Source organism: Vulpes lagopus, chromosome 3 (assembly GCF_018345385.1).
Source record: "Vulpes lagopus strain Blue_001 chromosome 3, ASM1834538v1, whole genome shotgun sequence".
NCBI classification, from domain to species: Eukaryota; Metazoa; Chordata; class Mammalia; order Carnivora; family Canidae; genus Vulpes; species Vulpes lagopus.
The window spans coordinates 151,216,869-151,240,536 of NC_054826.1; the positions used below are offsets into that span (position 1 = coordinate 151,216,869).

Here is a 23,668-nt window from a genome sequence, read left to right on the forward strand (position 1 = left end):
AATACTGTAAAGGAAAAAAAAACATTCTGGTTACATATTTGATATTATCACAGTTCATATACTATTTAATTAATGCTATTAGAGATAAGTGAAATCAATTTTTAATATTAAAATCTTATTTATTTTACTTCTTTATTTTGTTCTAAAGGTATATTTATTTTTAGAGATATTATTCCAGGAATTGCATCTTCTTCAACTAAAGTCATATCATCTACTGTTTCATTTCCTGGTTTCCTTACTTTTAGAAGGACTTTACATTAGTGATTTTTTAAGGCAAGTAAAATAGTTTTCCAAGCTGGAGGTAAAACTCTTATTCCATATTATCCCCATTATCAAATTCTAACAAAGTTGGATTTCTAATCTCTTACAGAAAATGTCCTTTTTTTCTAATGACTGAATATATTATTTCTTCTTAAAATGTTAAGATCATTTTCAGTGGATAGAATATGTTATAAAATTATTTATTTTGTTATTGTTGTCAACTTGAATCTTTGGCATAATTTATCTTCAAATTTTAATAACAACATCCCATTTTGGTGGAATTATTCTGTTTGTGAGAACTTTCGATGACTTCTGAGAAATGTGTCTGGTAATGACAATATGCTTTTTCTGATTTGTGAACTAGGTCACTCTTTTCCACATTTTTCTTTTTAAAATAATTTTAGGATATCATCAGGATAATGGCATGATTCACAAGGGCAAAGTTCCTAACTATCCTGGCAGACCAGTTACTGCTGAATCAATTATGATTTAAAACCTCTCACACATGGAAAAACAAAGAGTTCCGTGGGAAATAAATATCTTTTCTTTTATTCACAAGTATGTTCTTCTCCATGCTTCCAGATAAGCACATTTTAGGCTATCGGTTCATGTCCCTTACCACACTGTGACTTCAGATCAGTAACTTTGACTTTGCATTGCCAGCACATAATAGAGCACTTGATACAAAATAGCCAATAAATGTTTATGAAATTAGTAAAGCACTTAGCCACTTTCAATAGGAAGACAAAGGTCCAGTCTGAAAACGTGGACATTTATTATATAATATTTAGTTCCCTTTTAGAGCTAAGATTTAATTTGGAGCTAGATGGAAATTCATGAATTATCTGGTCAAATTCTCTCATTTTCAGATAAAGAAAATAGCTCCCTGGAAAGTTAAATGGCAATCTCAGTGATGTACAGCCAGCCAGTGGCAGGACTGGTTCATTATCCTGGTCTCAGGGTTCTTTTTTTTTTTTTTTTCAGGGTTCTTTTCTATATTTTCTATGCCTTCAGCTTAGTTAACGTTATTACCATTTAGTGACAACTGTGCTTCACATTTTTAGGGTCCTAAGGGGAAAAAAGGAGCTCCTGGTCCTTCTGGAAAACCTGGGATTCCTGTAAGTAACAGGCCCTTTTCATCTTTCTTGTTTTTCTAAATAGAATTGGCAGCTTCAGTAAGCAGAGAGTTTGGAGCCAATTATGACAAGTGTTGGATAAATCAGCTTGTCTTCAAAAAAAAAAAAAAAAAACTTAAGCTCAAGCTGGAACACAGAGGGAACAAAATATGACCATTAGTTCAAAACCAAGCTTGCGCTGTTTAAATATAAGTCTCTGCAATTGAAGGCTGCTGGTTTCTGGTGTTATGGAGCTCTCTCTGTGGACTCATGCTACTCTCTGATTATGAACCACTGAAAACAGAGCACATGGCATATGACTGAATGATTGGTGACAAGGGTTAGAGATCCTCAAGCATGAATAAAAAGCAGGAGCTGGATTGTAATTGAAGGACACAGCCTCTCGGTTTCCTGGCAAATAGAACAGAATGTCTTAGAAGAAAATGTTTTAAATCATTTCATCACAGAACAAAGATTAATTTTACCTTCCCCATCAGTTTCTCTAGCCAAGCAAATATGTGTTGACTGGCTTATTAGCAGAGCCTTACTTCCTGCTGGTCTTCTGTAGCCAAGGGCTAGATGCCTACTTTGGGTAGCCTGGGTTGGTTCAAAAAAAGAAGAGAACATGAACATAAATTATTATAAGCACATTCAGATCAGAGATTCATACAGATAAAATCCACTTGCTCAAGAGTAGAAACAAAATGTTCAGACCTTTAAGCACTCATATAATTATCTAGTTCAATGTGGCAACAAAGAGAACCATAATTTGTTTCTTGAGAAAATAGTAGGACATGAGGTTTTGCAAGATGGTGAAGGATAGCTGTATCCTAAGCTGACAGGTACATATAGCTGACTTTTCTCCCGAACTGGATAGAGCAGAGGCCAGCACAGTGAAAGATAGCAGAGAATTATACTGTCGCTGAAAAGTTTACATTTTAGTTAGCTCAGCACTTCTGTTTAGGGAACTTTTAAAGACAGTTACCTGAATCCAAAAAGGAAACAGGAAAATTTCTCCTGGGACATAGTATTAAAAATGTAAACATCCCTTTCCCAAATATAAAGGTATTTGTCATTTAAACATTTGTACAGCGTCTCTCTATAATCTATGTAATTTTTGATTACCAGGGTCCTCCTGGCCTACCCGGGCCAAAAGGCATTCAAGGATACCATGGAGCTGTTGGCCTTTCAGGAAACTCTGGAAAAGCTGGGCTACCAGGAAACCAGGGACTTCCTGTGAGTAGAATGAATCTCTCTTTACTTTTCCTGTCTTATTTATAAGCATCTGTTTACTAGACCACACATATTTTGGCTTTCTTAGTTTTGATATTGACTCAGATTAGCCAACCACTGTTTTAATAGTTGTTTTGGAATTGTGTTTATGATCTTCAGGGAATGTCAATGAGTACATTCTCTGGGATATTTTGTATCAAAAAACCCATATTATAAATAATACATGTCATTTGTGCACAAATAAAAGCTTATAAATAAGAAGCAAATTTTTAGGGACAACACCACCTGGCTGTGTCTTAAGTTCATCAAACATCCTAAGCCACCTTTGGAACATTTAAGGCTTGGCAGTCACTCAATGGAAATCCTGCCAAAATTCATTTTCCCTTTACTTTTACAGCCTCAGTATTTTCTTAAAATTGTGTGAATATCTTCTGTGTATTCATCTAGTAGTGATGCAATGATATAGCTTCTCTCTGGTTTTTATGCAAGTGCTTATCTTATTTATTTGGATCAGAACTTTAAAAACCATTTTTGTCTTCATTTAGCCACCTTTCCTTTTTCCTTCCCTAAAGTCCTCATAATCCAGATATTTTTCATCTCACGTTGTGTCTTCACTTGAAATATTGGAATAATAAACCATGTACTTTCAAGAACCCTGTAATATTTACCCTTTTACATTTCTGCTATTTGGATGTGGTTACCTGTGGTCCTGTTTTTCTTTTCTTAAATACTAAATCAATCCTAGTTGTTTATTTAAATGGAACTTGGTGCTGTACCTAAGCCCAAACCCAAACTAATGTTTGTCTTTTACTATGATAAGATATCTCTTTGAAAAAAAAATTAATTAATTAAAGTATGAGATAGTTTAGTTATTTCAGAAGTAATACAGCCAGATTCTATCTGAAAAGATGAATATTTTTAAGGAGTCTAAACATGGTTTCTATTTATTTTGGAGGCAATATGTCAGAATATCAGCGCATCGGGTTAAAATCTAGAAAACTTTGACAGCAGTCTCATGTTTTCAATTAAAGCAGATATTTTATAGACTTCTGTCTGCCATAAACATCAGTATGCTTGAAAGAAGACTCTCTTTCATTTGAGATCTTAGTGTTTAAGAGTGTTTATGCACTGGACCCTCATTCTCACTTTGCTCTCCAGACTCACCATGTACTAGTCTTAAAATGGGGTTGCGGATTTTTAAAAATATAACAATAAAACATATTGAATTGGTCTGAGAGTCTGTATTTTTGTGGATTAAGTTTTACTGGGAAATGTTGTAGTGAATTTTACCTTATTACTTTGGATAAGCTTTTGAGAGTTGAAACAAGGAAAACACGTTTCAAAACATCACATTTCTTGCTGCTGAACACAAGCTTGATCATGGAGGTGGTATGGAGGTAGATGTACCTAGTAGTTCATAAGGTTTAAAAAGTCAATTGTAAATACTACTAATAGCCAACAGATTTACTTAATTTCCAGGAAGAGGGAATCGTTTCTTGTCTGGCTAATACTGCTAATCCCTATTCATTCCAGATATGGATAGTAGAAACCAGGGTCCTGTACATATGTGTTTAATAAGAATTTCAGATAATTCAGTGTATTAGGTAATCATCAGACATTAGTGACCGGTCAAAGTTATCAATTACTTTTTATATCAGTTTATTTAATGGTTTATGTAACAAACTACTTTTTTTCTGGCAATATGTGACACATGGAGTTCCCCCTATGAAGGATGAAAATTCCATGGAATAAGAAAATTGATTTAGATTACCAAAACATGAATTGTTTTTATGCATAAAAACAGCAATGTGGCAAGTGACTATTATGTGCTGCTAGTTTCTAGCCAGATAATAGATATTTTCTAGCAACTCTACACCCTTCTTCAATAGTTACATCATATTTAAAGGACAGTAATTTAATGGCAAAGAGAAAGACAATACAGAAAATAATCAACATAAATAAGATACTGATTTCATTTGATGCCACTCTAAGCCCTATTCCTAGAATCTACCACACTGTTTTTATTGGCTGTGTGGGTGAAGGCTTATGCATAAAATTGAGTCTCTGGTTCTACATGAAACGGTCAAGCATGAAGGGGACTAAAGACTAGATGCCAAGACTATTTGCACACTCGGAGCTATTCCAAACTGCAGTTAGGACTCTGGAGTATCAACCAGGGCTGTTTGGTTGCACATAGCTGGACATGGATGTATGGATTGCCCCGTACATGGTTTGCCCCAGGTTATGCCCACTGGGAAGATTTCCCTTTAATGATCTTTTTCAGACTTTAATGCAGCAGCCATTCACTTCTAGCTGATGTTGACATTCAACGCAGATCTATCTATAAATCAGGTCTGAGCTTTTCCCTCCTCCATTAACTGGTCAAGGGAGTTCTCTAGGCTTAAGGAACAGTTGAGCAGGTATCATGGAAATCTTAATTGGCTGCTTGGATTTTTTTTTAAGATTTTATTTATTTATTCATGAGAGACAGACACACACACACACAGAGAGAGAGAGAGAGAGAGAGAGAGAGAGAGAGGCAGAGAGACAGAGGAGAAGCAGGCTCCATGCAGGGAGCCCGATGTGGGACTCGAACCCAGGAATCCAGGATCACACCCTGAGCCAAAGACAGACACTCAACCGGTAAGCCACTCAGTCGTCCCATGCTGCTTGCATATTTTGTTTGCACTTTCTGGACCTGGTAGGGCCCAGTCTCAATATATGTCATCTCCATTTAGGAGAATACTGCTGCTGCACATCCAATTCTATGACTCAGTGGATCACATATCACCTAGTTCATAATAGGCAGTTCAGGGCAACATAGTCATTTGATGTCTCAGGGTTGGTTATTCAGTTTCAACCACAGCAAGCCCAGAACCACCTTCCAGATGGAAAATTACATGTCACAAAGGAAGGCATGGCTTATCTTCAAAATCTTATAGATATAAGCTGTGATTTGCTATGGAGAGGTTATCAGAGGACCCATAGAGCATCTCTACCAGCCACAGATCCCTCTGTTATTATTGGCTATTATCATTGCTCAGTCACAAGGGGCAAATAGCAAGGTAGCTTACATAGCATCCTGAATCTGCTGGAGATTTCAGTGTCCTCCTGACCCCAGCCCCCTGCCAGGATGTCCCATTAGCCAAACTCAACTAAATAAGGGTGATAATAGTAGCACTAATGGGAAGGACTGTTTTATCACTGACATTGTGTAGAGTTGCCAGTATATGATGATGATAACAAAAAGTTTTATTATTCCTTTAAAAATTCACTAATGACAATACACTCCCTTTCTGCCTATACCAAGAGTAGGCTCTCTCCCATCTTCCTCCCCTTGGTATGTCAATGACCAACAGCTAGACGGTGAGGGAACCCACTGGAGCATGGTGTGGGGTGGAGAAGGACAGAGACTGGATCTCAAAACACAAATAGAAAACATCCAACCAACTCTATTTAAGTTCTCGTTTATACATGGTCTGTATCAGTCATCCATTCGGGGTATCAGCAGACTACACCTGATGAACCAAATGGATCTATATTTGTATGGCCCATGAACTAAGAATGGTTTTTACATTTTTAATGGTAGAAAAAAATAAAAAGAAAGCGAAGATTTTGTCACATGTGAAAATGACATGAAACTTAAATTTCAGTATCCATAAATTAGTTGTATGGGCACATAGCCACAGTCATTTGTTTAAAAATAGCTGCTTTTGCATCACAAAGCACAGTTGAGTGGGTGCAACAAAGACCAATGGCCTCACAAAATCTAAAATATTTACTCTCTGGCCCTTTTACAGAAAAAAATTGGGTGTCCCTTGGTCTGTTTGTATTATCACACAGTTCTTATTCTATGACTTTGTGATGTGTCTTCATATTTAATAGAGAAAGTCCCCCTTCTTTATACTTCTACTACATACATTTGAGATTAGATTTGCTAAGTTTCTCTAAAAACATAATGAAAGCTTGAATTGTCATTGGTTTTACCTTGCATTTATAGATATATTAGAAGAAAATTTGTATCTTATCATTGTAGTTATCCAATATAAGAGATGAAATTTTTTTTCTTATCATCTTTATTGTGCTATAATAGAATAGCTCCATATAGATGGCAAAGATTTATATAATGCTAAGTATGTACAAGGTACCAAAGTAAGTGTTTAACTATATTAACTCATTTAATCTTTATAATCTTATAAGATATACATAATTATGATCCTTATTTTGTACATGGAGAAACTGAGGCCAACTATGCTTCAATTTTAAAAAAAAATACATACTCACATACATTCTGAAGCACTGAGAGATTGTCACTTTCATTGACTCAGAGATATAAAAGCAGCCAAACTCAATATTCTTTGTTCTTATCAATATGCAGCATCAGTAGTACTCTGTTTCCAGGGATGACTGCAGTCAATGGCCAGGAGCCGCAGTAGTTCCTAACCTTCCTACAATTCTAAGCATTTTCCAAACCTGTCTTTCTGGATTTCTGTGACTTTTATGAGCTATTCAATGCCTTTCAGGGAAATTTTCTGTTTAAATTACCCAGAATTTGTTTCTGGTATTTGCAAATAAGGACCCTGATTAGCACCGAAATCTAAAAAGATGAAATTATAACCATTATATTTTAATATATAGAGGTGATCAGTAACTTCAGCAGATAGCCATTTGATTTGATTAGTGGGGGCAGAAAGAAGATTGCAGTGCTTGAGGAGAGTAGACAGTGAGGCAATCAGATATGTAGACAATTCAATGGAGAAATTTGGCTCTGAAAGAGAAAGTAGGACAATAACTAGAGATGAAACTAAAATTAAAGTAGGAGTTATTTGCAAGTGACAGAACCTTGAGCCCATTTTTATGCTAGATGGACAGTAGAGATGGAGAGGCTGAAGACATAATCAAAAAGAAAGAATCTGAGTCTGAACTAATCAAACAATAAAACACACACATTCTAGTTCCACTTCTGAAGCTTTTCTACTGGGACACCTGGGTGACTCAGCAGTTAAAGCATCTGCCTTTCTCTCAGGGTGTTATCCTGGAGTCCTGGGATCAAATCCCATATCAGACTCCTTGCATGGAGCCTGCTTCTCCCTCTGCCTGTGTCTCTGCCTCTCTCTCTCTGTGTGTCTCTCATGAATAAATAAATAACATCTTTTTTTTAAAAAATGAAGCTATTCTACTTCAAACTGAGCATTTTTAAAAAATAGATTCTGAGCCACATATTCCTTTATATATGGCTAGTATAAAAATCTCATGGAATTTTGTGATGAAAAGGAATTCAAATGAATTACAATAATGTTGAATATTGCTGCAGTATATCACCCAGGGTCATGAAGTTGAATGATATCTGCTATTGCCATTAGTAAGCAATTAGGTATCAGATCATAATTCATCATCTCCTACTTTTAGCATTTTCAGAGAATAAGTCAGAAAAATTTCACATACACACTGAATATCAGGATGTAATAAATATTGAAGTGTTTTGTATCCATCAAAATAAAAAAGCAAAATAACTTTCCCTTGAGGAATCCCCCTTTTAACCCCAAAGTTTACACACGCTATTGGTATTTATGAATACAGAAATATTTTCTACAAATGTTTCTGTTATCTGTAGAATATATGATATGAACTTAGAATGATAATGCTTTTTATAAGGAACTAGTCTGGTCAATGATATTAGATAACAATGACTAAACTGGTCATTAGATAAAATGATTTCAAGTAATTATTTCTGAAACTTACTATTGCATTAGAAAAACTAGTTAAGAGAAAGTAACACAATCTCTAAATACTAGCATATTCCCTAGAATATTTTCAACAATGGATAAGGACATCTTTCCATTGGTCTTTTTTTTTATTTTTATTTTTTTATTTTTTAAAATCATGGCACCGTGGTGTTTCTTGGCTTACCTTTAAAGACTGCTGGATTTTTCCACTGAGAAAAATATTTTTTCTGGGATTTCTAGCATTATGCAACTGTCTGATTTTCCTAAACAATGTTCTTTTTTTTGATGTGGCCAAGGAGTTAAAGAATTTTTGGCATATTCACGCCACAGTTTCAATGTTTTTTCAAGGTCACGTGACTATAACTGAAGAACAGGATTGGGGAGGCTCACAGTTGCCTGTGTGAGTTTCCTTCTGTATAAATGAGTGTTTTGAGACTAGTCAACTTAGCACATCTGTAGTAAATGAGTCTACCATGCTGTTTTCATTGCGTTGGACTTCTGTAGTGCCTCAATCATTTATGAAAAAGGAAAACAACTTTTCCCTGCAAAGATCATAAATCTATTTGTCATCAAAATGGAGGCTTACCAGTCTTTTTATTTTTTATTGCTGCAACTAATAAAATTGGTTATTGGAAAAGAGGGAAAGAAACAAAACTAACATCTTGACTTAAGACAAATCAAGGCCTTTCAATCTTGACTTTGCGCTTTGTCAGGTGAACACAGGCTTAAGTGTGGTAGAAAATGAGATGCTTGTCCTAAAAGAACATCGAAAGTCTAGAGTTTTCCACTGTGGATTGTGTCCAGTATAAGAAGGAAAAACACACTTCATCAGCCCACTCATAATCCAAGCACAGAGTAGCAGGACCACCATGGAAGCCTCTGTCAGGACCACCAGCAGCCCTGCCACCCATCTGCTGTGTCCTCTAGCCTGTGAACTAGTCACACTAAAGAAACCTCTGTTTCTGAGAAGATGCATTTCTTTCTTCACAGTATTTTAGAGAAAGAAATGTACTTGCATTTGCCAGATCTACATTCAGCAGATCCTGTCAACTCTTGATTATTAAGAGGGTGATTTCCAGTTATGGCTTTTCCTGATTGCTACTTTCTCCCTCTTCCCCTTGGTGCTTTTTTTGGCTCATTTACCACTCATTAGGAACCCTTCCAGAGCAGACAAAACACAGTCTGTTTGGCTGCTTATTAGCAACAAAATGAAAGATTTGCTAAAGGACGTAAATTTCCTAGTTGAATCTTCAGTGATTCCCAGTCCAAAAAGTTCATAGTCTTTGTGGAATGTTGATCTTCATGGTCTGGCCTCTGTTTAAATTTCCAGTCTTACATTCTACCTTTCTCTTCACATTTGCTATATATTTCAGTCATAATGACAGCTAACAATTATTAAACATTTACAGTGTTCCAGGTACTATTGCTGGTACATGGTGCTGAATATGTATAAAGTTATTGAATTCTCACCAAACAAACAAACAAACCACAAGGTAGGTATAGCTATTGTCTCTAGGTTACAGAAAAGAGGGTGAGATTCAGAGAGACTGAGTAACTTGCCCGGGGTCACATAGACAATGACTAATAGAGCCAGAATTCAAAATCAATCTAGATTCACAGCCTGTGTTCTTAACCACCATGCTACACCCCTACTCAGATAAGCTCAATTACTAAGATGTTCCCCCTGAATTCTGTATATTTTCCTTACTTTCATGTCTTTGTACATATAATTTATGCCCTCTGCTTGAAAAGCTCCTCCACCTTACTCTGTTACTTTAGGATGAACAATTTCTTGCTCTTTCAGGATTTAACCAAACTGTGACCTCTTTCAGACACTCTTCCTTGGACTCCCCACTCTTCCTTGGACTCCCTGTTCTAAACTTGTGTACACTCTATACACTGCTTCCATCAGAGCACAGGTCATATGGTTGCTGATTACATAATGTCATGACTTTCTGTGATGAACGACTGCAAACTCATATAGAATTGGGATTGTAATTTATTCATCTTTGCATCCCTAGCACTTAGCTGTGTCAGGTCCATAGAAGAAGCTCAATAATATTTGAAGAGTGAATGGTCTCTGCATAATAACTATAACTTTGGAGCCCTGAATAAAATTAAGATGTGTCAGCTACATGATGTCTTAAGTATTATCTATAACAGGAAGGTAATAATACCTAATTCAAATGTTTTTTTCTGAAAATCAAATGAGACATTGTACATGAAGCATTTAGTAGACTACATCGTTATTATCATCTTCCCATAATAATAGATACTCATGCTTAAGCTAACATTCATTCATTCAACAAATATGTGTTTAGTGCTTAATATGAGCCAGGAGTTAGATAATATACCAATGAACAAGATAGATAAAGAACTGCCTTCATGAAACATACATGGAACAGCAAGAAATTTCTGACATTTGACCATTTTTGACTAAAATTCATAATGTAATGTGGTTCAGCCCAGTAATTGGGTGGTAGTCAATAAATAAATCAGGTAATACCAAATTGTGTTACGAAAGAAATAGAGTGTTGAGAGAGAGCATGTGGGAAATAGATTACAGAGGAAGTAGACAGTGGAGGGCCTCACCAAGGAGGCCATATTTGGGTATATAAATACTTTATCTCCTTTGGGAAGGTAAGACTGAGCCAGGTATATAAAAAATGAGGGAAGAACATGTTCTGTAAAGGAACCAAAATGGAAAAACCTGCAGTCAGGAAAGAACTGACATGTTCACAGGATTATCAGAAGATCAAATTAGATAGTATGGGTATAGATTTGTTATTTTTGAAACAAAAGATGGGCATTTATTTCTTCATAGTGATGTGAGCCTAGACATGTCTAAGAGCCAAAGTATAAATGAAAGGCCCTCTTTCGATCCCCATTAGTGCTGGGATTATCAGTTAAGACCTGAGTAAAGGAGATTTCACAAGATACATTAATTTTGCCCAATGTGACATTTGTACTGTCCATTTTGCAAGACTGATAAACCACCAATTGCCCTAATGGAAATATAGAAATAATTTCTGTGAGGTAATACAATGCTGAAATGCCTGTATTCATTAAGGCCGAACAAGAGTTAGTTTTGTAGATTCTTGGGAACAGACCTAAGTCAAGCAGACCTGACTTGTCTCCACTACCCTATGACTTGTCTCAACCCTGTTCCAAGTTCCAGAAGCTTTAATATGTTTAGAGATTCAACACTAAAGCTACCTCCTGACTTTAGTATACAGCTCATTCATAAATCTTGTTTCCAGCATTTGGCCACATTACTTATGACTGGCACTGAAGGAAAATGTTATGAATGCTACATTATTTTTATATAATATAGCCTTGCATATAATCACCTAATAATTATTATCCCACATTTTTTAAACAGCCAATTTTTTCCTAGGAGGGATATATTTAGTAAACCAAATAAAATGAGAAATTCTTACTTAAACAGAAGTGTTTTTAGTTGCTTGGAACAAAGGAAGCAAAGCATTACTTTTATAAGCCATTGGTTTGCTGGCTTAACAAAAAATGCAGTACTTATGTTGCCTAATGCAAAAAATTTCAGGGCATCATACTTATTTTTTTTTGTACTATAGAAAGTAAATTAATTTTAACTGCTATTTTCTCATACAGTAAATAAATATATAAACATAATGCTATGAGCACAGAAGATGCTTGGCAATAGGGAAAGGAAAAAACTTTAGTAATTTTCAAGGTGCTACTTTAAAGAAAAATATCAACTAATTTGAAGTTTAGTGTCATTTTAAATTTATCATTCTGGTGAGAAATCAATAAAATTAATATAAATATTTGTCTTTTCATTCAACACGGTTTTAAGGTGGTTTTCCGGGGACATCTGGGTGGTTCAGCCAGTGGTTGAGCAGACATCTGCCTTTGGCTCAGGGCATGATCCCAGGATCAGGGATCAAGTCCCACATCAGACTCCCTGCATGGAGCCTGCCTCTCCATCTGCCTATGTCTCTGCCTCTCTCTGTGTGTCTCTCATGAATAAATAAATAAAATCTTTTTTTTAATGTGGATTTTTGTTGTTGCCTGTATTTAAGAAATTTTATTTTGTTTCTTGTTTCTTAATATACTTGTTTCAATCCTAATGAAATTAAGACAAGTAAATTAAAGGGCCTAGGGAATAACAAAGTGACATTCTCATTGTTATGTTTCACTATTTTATACAAACCAGTCATCATTGTTCCAATATCTTTCTCTCTCTATCTTCTAAATATATCCATATAACTCCATTTTTCTTCTCATGTCTTTCCATTGGGTTCCAGAATAAAGGCAGATTTATACCTAAGTATGTGTATGTTTACATATTCTTCTTTCCTTTCCTCACAGGGAAGTCAAAGTGAAAGATAAGAAGTCCCTCTTCTTTCCTTAACTGAAGGAAATAAAATTAAACAATGCAACCATCTACCACTACAGTTTTGTTTCTTATCTTTTCTTTTCTTTTCTCTTTTTTTACCATTACAGTTTCTGATACACAGAAGACACTCAATAAAAAGTAATTCTTGCTGTGGCTGATGTTGTTGATTACTGAACCAAGTACTTGTTTCCTTAGATTATCAAGGCTTAAGCAGTCATCAGTTTCAGTCCAGCTAAAATTGACACTTCCTACAGAGTTGAAAACCAATTTAAGGATACAAACTTACAACTAGGAGATAAGTAAGTTCTAGAAATCTAATGCACAACACAGTGATTATAGTCAACAATACCATACTGTAAATTTCAAAGTTGCCAGAAGACTAAATCTTAACTGTTCTCAGCACAAAAGAGAAATTATAAATATGTGATATGAAAAAGGTATTAGTTAACACTACTGTAATAACCACATTGTAATACATAAACATAAGTGTACCAGAACAACACAATGTGCCCTTTAAACTTACACAATATTATATGTCAATTATATGCCAGTTTAAAAAAAAAACTCAGCAGGCAAATCCGATTCCTATCTGAGCATAATGGAAGTCTCTAGCCATGAGACATCACGAGTTGTTTTTTTTTAATCATACTATTAACCTTTTCTTTTTAAAGACTCGGGTAAACTGTTTATTGGTTTCAGCATGTCTGAACAAATTATGACTTTATTTACTTTTCGAAATTTGCTCAGAATGACTTAATCTTTAATGATTGGTTTGAAACAAATCATTTAGAAGATACTGGAAAGAATGCCTAGGCATTAGCATCTGTTTCTCTTGAAAGCAAAATTACTCATCCGTCTTTGTGTTCATAATAAGAAATATTTGTTCTCTACTTGTATGAAACATTGTTTGGAACTTTGTCCAGAACACTCTGCTACCATCCTCAAATTTCTCTCTAAGAAACCAACATGAACAGTAAATGACTTGGAACATATTCACTGTCTGGTGCTAAATGTGTGATAACGCTGCAAGTAAAGTTTCTAGTTTTCAGTAAACCCTAAAGAGTAGTCTTAGGGTCCTTTTTATTCTCAGTCAAAAATACCTATTGACTTCAGGAGCGTTCAGCAGTATCTGAATGTCTGTTGTCCATGCATCATCCAAAAGATACATTTTTTTCCTGTTGGTGAGAAAAGGTCTTAAAGTTTGCCTAAAATTACAAGTGAAGTGCTACTATATTAGAATTCTGGAATGTTGAGGTATCCTAAATTGTCTAGGGTAACCTGTCATGTGTTACCTTCTCCCTGTGGCATCTATTACCTCTAAAATATATCCAAGGATAGGATATTCATAGCCTTGCAAGACAATCCGTTCTAAAAAAAAAAAAAATTCCTTATACTGATCTACATTCTTTAACTTAACTTTTCACCTGGTTTAACTCTGGAGCTAAGTCTGTATATTAACCTAAGTCTGTATGTTTTGGTGGGTTAACCTAAGTCTGTATGTTTTGGTGGGGTTTTTTTATTTTCCTTGCTATTACATACCCTTCTTTCTCTGCAAGCCCTTGGTTTCTTTAGGTTTTTCACCTGTTTTTAGTGGGGAGGGCACTGTTCATCAGAATTTTGTTTTTGAGACTTGCCTTTTCTGTATAGTCATATTCCTGTTGAGACCTGGCCATTGGTATAACAACTGCCTTCATTGAACATTTTTGAGATTTTACATCCCAAAGTCTCAGATGACTATGACTAGATGTGCTTTCATTTGCATTGATGAGTTCTAAAATGACACCATTTCATGAATCCAGGGTTTGTGTGGCTAGGGGAAAGAAATAGAACCAATTACATAAACCCAGGGTTCTCAAGTTCATGTGGCAAGGGGAAGGAAATAGAGATTAATACACTTGGATTAAGATGCAAGCAACATGGGAGAACCATGCCACCTGAATCTTAAGTCCACAATGTGGATCTCTCTCTTTTCTCTCTACCCTGTCTGCTTCCTCCCTCTTTCTCTTTCTCTTTCTCTTTCTCTTTCTCTTTCTCTTTCTCTTTCTCTTCTCTTTCTCCTCTTTCTCTTTTTCTCTTTCTCTCTCTCTTCCCCTCTTCCCCTCTCTTTTCTCACTCTCTCCCCTAGTCTCCTCTCTTTCTCCCCTCCCCTTTACCTTCTCCCAATGAGGATTTTGTCTTAATAATTGCTCCTTACATATTTTAAGAGCTACTAATATAGAGAAACGATAAGAGAAAAAATACTCAATGTAGATTGTGACCAAAAAAAAGTTTAGAGGTCAAATTAAGGAATATGAATTAATATCCTGTAGGTATCTCCCTGTAAGTGCCAGCATAGTACATGGCACCTAGTAATATGAAACACATTTTCACTCATAATTTTAGTGAGTTTGGTGATCATGAAGAAAATCTACCTGGAAAAGTTAATTCTCTAACTATGTCGAATTACTTCCCATAAGTAAGAGAATGTAAAGATATGTGATGATATAATTTGGAGGAAATAACTTGGGAGAAAAGGAAAAATACTTCAGTATTCTATTCAAAATCGACTTTATCTTTAAATCTTATTCTCCCAACCAGGCCTTCTACAGAGATGACTCTAGACTATTTTTGAGCAAATCATCTCTCCTATTACATTTGTAACTTTAAGGGCAATATGTTTATCTTTATCCCTTTTTTTTTTTTTTTTTTGAGATAGAGCGAGCTAGCATATGTGATGAGGGGAGAGGCAGAGAGGGAAAGAGAATCCGAAGCAGGCTCCATGCTCACTAGAGCCCAGTGCAGGGCTCAATGTGGAGCTCTGTCTCACAACTCTGAGATCAACCTGAGCTGAAATCAAGAGTCTGATGCTTAAATGAAGGGGCCCCAGCAGTATCTTTATCTTATAATCCAATTCCATACTACTTTCTCAGTAATTCCTTTCATGATTAGCACCAGAGGTAATTTCCCCTATATACCTCTCTAGTATTTGCTTTGTATCTCTATCCTCATTTGACAATTTAAAAAATATTTGTCTTTAACTATTTATATATTACATTTTATCTTTTTCACTTAATTTTAAGCTTCTTGAAAACAAAAACCATATTTTATTCATATTTATATTCCTCATAGGGTTTCCCACAGTACCTTCCTTTCACATATCATCATCAGATATTTGCTGAATGTCTAGAAGAATGATTGCACAACCCAATTTAGTGCCCCAGGAATCAACTCAGAAAGTAGCAGTCATCTCCTAAAATAGGGGTCAGCAAATGTTTTCTGTAAATATTAGCAACTACTTTAGGCTTTGCAGGGCAAGAGGCAAAATTAAGGGTATTATTTAAGAACTTATGTAACAATAGAGAAAACAGATTTTCACAAAATTGTTCTTCATGAAATTCAAAATATAATAATTTAGTACAATTTTCTTTGTAATACAAGTCTACTAACAAGAAAAAAGGGAATGATTTGTGGGAGGAGAGATCACAATTAGCTTATTATAGTTCCCTATCATCAAAATTTTCTTTTTATTTGTAAATGCTGACCTATAATGAGATTTTGCATGTTTTCCATATTTTATCTTTGAAAATTCTTTTCACACAGATAGGTACTGCCAAATTCCTGAACATATGATTTTAATTGTGCATATTCATTGCATGGAAAGAATTTATAAAATTCTGTTAGATTCTTCCCTTGATATTTGCCTTCTAGCATGTCATAACATTTTATATTAGCATTTCCAATTGAACTGTTAGGTGAGAACTCCTCAGTGGCATGGTTAAATGGATCTTGAGGTATAGAAATTTATTGCCTCTAGTACTAAAAAATGCTACTAAAAGAAATTGAGCTCAGAAAATCTACCCACTAAAAAAAAAGAAAAGAAAAAAAATCTACCCACTGCAAATTTGTGTGAGAAATGAAGAGTGACATATTGCCCAGGTTTGAGAGTTTTATTGTTTTAATTTTTGACACCATAGGAAATGTATAAAGTTGCTTGACATTACTTGTGATTCAAACATTAGTTGTCATCAAAATTACTTTACCATATGGGGTGCCTCGCTGGCTGAGTCAGTATAGAATGTGACTCTTGATCTTGGGGTTGTGTGTTCAAGCCCCATGTTGGACATAGAGATTACTGTAAAAAAAATTACTTAAAAAAAAAAAGAAAAAAATTACTTGGGTTGTCTGAGTAGCTCAGTCAGTTAAGCACCCAACTCTTGATTTTGGCTCAGGTTATGATCTCAGGGTTGTGAGACTGAGCTTTGCATTGTGCTTTGTGCTGGGTATGGAGCCTGCTTAAGATTCTCATTCTCCCACTGCCTCTGCTCCTGCCCCCCACCCTTAAAAAAAGAAAAAGAAGATTTTACCACAGTATATGCTTCACATACAGGCATGGATTTGTCTTATAATTTTAGGTTCAATTCATTGATAAACATTATGGAGTCTGCAGTAAAATCTATATTTTAAAGCTATTCATTATTCAATAATAGAGGTTTAAGGTAGTTTTTCCCATTCAAAAACATTTCAATCTCATTCTCAAAATCTTTTTTTTTTTTAATTTTTTTATTTTATTTTATTTTATTTATGATAGTCAGTCACAGAGAGAGAGAGAGAGGCAGAGATACAGGCGGAGGAAGAAGCAGGCTCCATGCACCCGGAGCCTGATGTGGGATTCGATCCCGGGTCTCCAGGATTGCGCCCTGGGCCAAAGGCAGGCGCCAAACCGCTGCGCCACCCAGGGATCCTCAAAATATCTTGATAAAACTTTATCCCTACTAAGCCATCAAATTGCTGTATAATAAAATTAGGATATTCAGAGACACCTGGGTGGCTCAGTGGTTGAGCATCTGCCTTTGGCTCAGGCCCTGATCCTGGGATCAGGGATCGAGGCCCGTATCAGGCTCCCTGCCTCTGCCTGTGTCTCTGCCTCTCTCTGTGTCTCTCATGAATAAATAAATAAAATCTTTTTTAAAAATTAGGATATTCGGTTTCTATTTTCACACACGCACACACACACACACACAAAACCACACACTGGACCAGGTTGCAAGAATTGACAGAGTTCACTGTTGACACTACTGATTCATTAATACATGCTAGATTTGAATATTTTCCTCAGTGTACCCGATGGTGAATAATACAATGAATATCTGTAGGTTTAAATACCTTATATTTTCACAAGTTTTGTAAACTTGTCCAATAAATCTTTTCCCAATGCATTGCTATCAATTTTATCACATTTTAGCAGATTCTACTTGAGGCTATACTGATTTAGTGCTTTAACTTCTTTGAAAATATTCTCACCGAGAGTCAACCTATAAACTATTCACATAGCTTAAGTTCTATTAATAAGTCATATCAATAAGTGATATTCTGTGCAGGGCTAACGAATGAACCACTCAAAAACTTTTTTTTTAATTTCTTAATCTTTTTTTAAATTGAAATATATGGGACATAGAATATTATATTAGTTTCAGGTATACAACATAATGATTCAATATATGTATGTTGAGAAATGATCACCACAGTAAGTCTAGTTAATATCCACAGAATATTTTTTAAGGAAACATTAATCAGTTATTAGAGTTGTCGTGCAACCAGAATACAATACAGAAAGTTAGACTACAATACACATAATTTACACGTAGGCTATTTAAGTCAAAAGGTCCTGATGGACTGTACTGCCTCAGTATTTTCATTTTGATGAAAATGTAATTTTGATTACATTTTGATTATAATGTAATGGTCTGAATACCTCAGACCATTACATTATAATTGGAGACTTTAGGTGAGTCAAAACATTACTTAAATATTTCACTTATTTGGAAAGAAGCCCAGGATAACTCTCAAACCTGTCAACAGCAGCTTTCAGAACACCAATCCCTCCTACGTATATTTAGCCTCTGGATGGATTTTTAGGAAATATCCCATTTTTTCCCCTTATCTATGTTATTTAGGGCACCAGAGGCAGCCCAGGAAGAACAGGACTGACTGGGTCTCCAGGTCCTCGAGGAGCCAAGGGGTCATCAGGCCTTCCGGGAAGCCCAGGGGTTCCAGGCCCAAAGGTACTTTAACATTTTCTTCTGATGGATGAGCAGCACTATAAACATACATATTGTCCCTGAGTTCATTGGCTAGATCACAAGTTGGTAAAATTAATCGCTTTTAATAAATTTGACCGATAATAAAAATATATTAGGAGGAAAAGGAAAGTGTGTGGCCTGGACATACTCATCTCCCGTGATAACCACAGTGCATGTAATTTGCCAGAATGACTCATTAACTCAGTATTGGCAATGCTTTAAAAATGCTACCTGAGTCATTCTGTTTCCTCTTCCCTCTCTGTCGTCCACCTTCTCCTCCTAAAAAGAAAAATCTTTTATACTTCCTGATACAAACTTTCTTAGATAAACTTCCTATTCCTCTGTATCTGAATCTCACCAACCAATGAATAAATCTGATAAGAGTGGAGCTTATTTCTTTGAATCAGAGTGACCATAATTAAATCTTGCATTCACATTCATTGAATGGAGTATTGTACATTCAAGAGGCTTTTTAAACCTGTTTTAGTGCTATCTCAATGCAGAATTGACCCAGACAACCAAGAGATTAGTCAAGTGTCTGGAGCAATTTCATAAAAGCCTACGATTAAGATGTTGGCACCATCATCATTATCACCTCTTAATTTGATTTTCATAGTTGCATTTCTAAAGAATGTTCAGGTATTCTGACCCATATGGGTAAACTGGAAATGACCCATCCCTTTCCACTAAATTTCAAAGTAGCTGAGCAAATGCTAAAACTAGGAAATCAAATAAGATTCCTATCTCTAATGTATGAACTTACAATAAAAAGGATCCATAGTTGTCAAGTCCCAAAGTTTTGTCTCCAGACAGTGAAGAATGATTTGCTAATTTTAAGGAATCTTTGATCAGAATCTATCAAGCATCATTTTTCATTAATCTATCTCTAAACTTCTCCAGATCCCTGCTTTTAGAAATGGTATGAAAATATTACAACTTTCATTTCAAAAAAAAATAAATTTACAAAAGACTTAACTTTTACAAATAAAACAGTGGTGCTTAAGTATCTCTTTAAAGTGGAATTTAGGAGCTAAAGGGAATGCATATCAAAGGGAACCTTGGAAAACAGGTAATGGAGATTTCTTAATGATAGGATTGGAAAGATAACCATGTCAAAAACGAAGGTTCACACTTCAGGAGACTCTGCTCTGTTTCTGATATCAGCTGAATCATCTCTGTATGGTAAGGAAAACAGAGCAAAATAATACCAATTCAAATAAAATACAAATCATATATAAACACCTTCCCTCACACACACCACCTCTCACCATTCTCTTTTTAGCCTTGCTATCTTCTTTCTAGTTTTTAAGTTCCCCCTTCTCTTTTCTTTCCACAGTTATGACCACAATCCCTGGAATTTTCATTCCCTGCTGCTACGCTTCTTGCTCATTATAATCAAATATTCCTTGCATGGGAAATATTGATAGAGATAATGACGATACAGAATTTGATTTCCCCAGCACCTCGTACTATGCCTGAGGTTGGACCTGTATTAAGGTTTCATTTAAAAGCCAAAATATTTGTAGATTCTAAAGGCTAGATCACCTTTCTTTTTTTGTCCATAGGGTGAACAAGGGCTACCTGGTGAACCTGGAATTCAAGGTAAAAGAGGTCACCGAGGAGCACAAGGTGATCAAGGACCATGTGGAGAGCCTGGTCTGAAAGGGCAGCCTGTATGTGTCAACTCAGAAATTCACTAAGTATCATTAGTCTACAGGCCAGAACAACACTGCACAATAATGATGATCATAATCTATTCACGTTGCAGGGAGAACATGGCGTTCAAGGTTTGACAGGTTTCCAAGGATTCCCAGGCCCCAGAGTATGTTGACATGATTTTTGCTTTTCATGAGAAAGATGTCAAAATACCAATATTTAGTTTCTGACTTGAGCTTCTGTATTTCTTAATCTGCAAAACTTCCATTGGTATAGTTATAAATTTGAGTATATTTTGGATATGTTAATTTTAAATGCTACATAGCTATATATTTTCCTACCAATTTTATTTAATAACCTGCTTTTGTCCCCTCACATTTCATTGTCCCAAACATTTTATTTTGAAAATTCTCGAACAAACAGCAAACTTGAGAGAATGAGTGAGGACCCATATACCCATTACCTAGATTCTTCTGTAGCTTTTTACTCTACTTGCTTTATCATGTATCTATCTGTCCTCCTCTCCCTCCTTGAATTGATTGTGGTATATTTTAGATTCCATACTTCAGAACAATTCCTCCATAGTTCTCCAGCATGTACATCATTAACTGTCCATTTGCATTAACATTCCATTTTTTAAGAGCCGACTCTTAATAGATTGTTACAAGATTATTTCACTTGTAAAATATTCATATAGAGTTAAAGATTTTTACTTTTATTTTTATCATATTTTTAGGGTCCTGAGGGAGATGCTGGCATTGTTGGAATATCGGGTCCTAAAGGTCCTATTGGACAGAGAGTAAGTATAAAGTCATTCTACTTGCCCAGAAATCATGATTCTTTGCAGATTGTAGGAATTAACATTAAGGACTCTAAGATTAATATACTCCCAATTAATAACTTAATAAAATGACTTTTAAGATAGAAACTCATTAGATCACATGCAAAGGCTCTCAGCCTTTTTCAGTTCATATATTAATTTGAGCAAAAGACCCCATAAACCACCCATTTTTCCAGTTATTACTTTAGAAAATATATATCAGAATTAATGTTGATACTGGATAATGTATTTATTAACTCACACTAGGAACAAAAACATTATGCAGTTTCATGTTATAAGCACTAATACAACCAGAGACCAGAGACCACCCCCGTGCACTACTTGCAGGAGGCTTGCCAATAACCAGAGCTCCTGACACCATGCTTTGAAAAATATTTCCCAATAGCTGTGTTTTCCCAGCTCAGGGGTAGCTATCCCTGGAGAGTGATAAGGGACTGCTTAAATAATTGCAAAGATTAGTGTCTGAAGAACTCCAATTAGCTGTTTAGTGCCTGGAATTGTAAACTGTCGCAAATATAAAGAGGGATAGATAAGCCATCAGCAATTACTGGGTTTTGTTTGTTTTTGCTTTTTGTTTTGTTTTTGTTTTTCTCGACCACAGTCTCCTAACTGATGAAATGATCTATAAAACTGAAAACAAAAAGAGCTATAAAATGTCCAACAATAATTTGACTGTAGCAGTAGCACCCCCTTGACTAATAGCAGCTACTGGGACAGGGATGGAGAGAGCATAGAGAAGGAGAGTGGTCCAGAAGCAGGAGAAAGGAATCTTGAAGAACTTTACAGCTGAAAACCACTGTCTTACACAACATATTAAAATGAAAAGTCAAATTTTTGAAATCCTACGCCCCTTCCCCAACTCTTACAATAAATTATTTTCGGTAATACAAAGATTGGTGTTGTCATAGGGAATGTTTGTTTAAAGCCCTGCCTCAACATTTCTTCAGGTGCAAATTTATTAGTTTCTTTTATGATTTTTAAAGAACCATGGAAATTTGGTGCTTTTATATAAGGGCCAATTCTTGATTATCCACAGGTGGGTTATATGTAGACAGTCTTCTCTATAATAAATATTGCTTTTAAGTTCTTACATATATTAAGTTCCCTACTAATTAAATTCCTTCATTCTAGTTTTATTAAATTCTCAATTAATTAATCCTTTCTTGATATTGTCAAAGAGAAGTTGGCTGCCTGCCTAGTATCTGTCCTAAGCAGAATCTCACCAAATGCTGGGTCTCTGTAAGCGAGGATCTGAGCCTGTACTGCTTTGCAGCTCCAGAAATATTATCAGTTCACCAATAGTAAAGTTCTGGTAACTCCTCACAAATACTAATTTACAGTTGCAGTTATCTCTTATTAAGTCATGATAGAGACAAGTGAAAAGTCATTATAAGTTAGTATTTAGCAAAAAACTATTATCTATCAGTGTTCACTTTGTGTCCCTTATATCACTTAATCCTGATAAAAATCCTCTGAGAGATGCTATTACCTCCATTTTTCAGGTGGGAAAACTAAGTCCCTTAAAGGTAATTTGCTCAAGGCCATATCTGGCTAGTAAGTAGAAGAGCCAAAATTTGAATCCACAGCTGATTGACCAAATAATGTATTATAAGGTTGTCTGCTAACTGCATAATTAGAATATAGAATGGATAGTAAGTGGCCTAGGAACTAATTCTTGCTCAATAATAAATACTAGATGATTAAATAAATTAATTGAAGTAGGAAATCTGGATTAATTATCCTTCATTTCAAAGATGTATTTATGTAGTTAACTGGTACCAACCATTAAAATCATAACACCTCAGGGGTGCCTGAGTGACTTAGTCCATTAAGAGTCGTTGGACTCTTGATTTCATCTCAGGTCGTGATCACAGGGTTGTGAGATCAAGCCACCCCATTGGACTCCATGCCTGCTTGAAATGCTCTCTCTCTCCCTCTTCCTCTGCCCTTCCCTCACCACCTCTCTCTCCCTCTCTAAAAAGATAAAAATAAATGATAAATAAAGTCACAACACCTCATCTTTTGGACACATTTAAATAAACATAGACAATTTTTTGCTGTTTGGTCTACTGTTCTCTAGAGTTCATGTATACCTCCATTTTTTTAACAAATCATTATTTTAGAGTCAGATCATGGTTAAGTTCATTGATGAAATTTTATTAACTTTTTTTTCAGTAATAAACCAGCCTAGAGCTTAAATTTGATTAGGTTAAAAAATCAACTCTCTTGATTTGATTATGGATCTTTGAGATTTGGATACCATATTTACAAATCATAACTTAAAGTCAGTCTTTGTATTTAAAAGTGATTCCAGCTGTGATGTACACCTGAAACTAATAGGATATTGTATATAAGTTATACTTCAATTAAAAAAAAAAAAAAAGATGGTTTCCATACAT

At 35.4% G+C, this 23,668-nt stretch overlaps 1 protein-coding gene across 7 annotated transcripts in view; it reads left to right on the forward strand.

The window, feature by feature from the left end:
- COL24A1 (collagen type XXIV alpha 1 chain) overlaps positions 1 to 23,668 on the forward strand; it is a 388,183-nt gene that overhangs the window by 323,959 nt on the left and 40,556 nt on the right. For all 7 annotated transcript variants that reach the window (XR_005987020.1, XM_041750763.1, XM_041750767.1 and 4 more), the window contains 6 exons: positions 1,326 to 1,379; positions 2,505 to 2,612; positions 18,647 to 18,754; positions 20,338 to 20,445; positions 20,541 to 20,594; positions 21,165 to 21,227. Coding sequence is in view for 6 of the 7 variants with exons in the window: in XM_041750763.1 (XP_041606697.1) it covers positions 1,326 to 1,379; positions 2,505 to 2,612; positions 18,647 to 18,754; positions 20,338 to 20,445; positions 20,541 to 20,594; positions 21,165 to 21,227 (495 nt within the window). In the remaining variant the exon portion in view is untranslated. The remainder of the gene's footprint in view (positions 1 to 1,325; positions 1,380 to 2,504; positions 2,613 to 18,646; positions 18,755 to 20,337; positions 20,446 to 20,540; positions 20,595 to 21,164; positions 21,228 to 23,668) is intronic.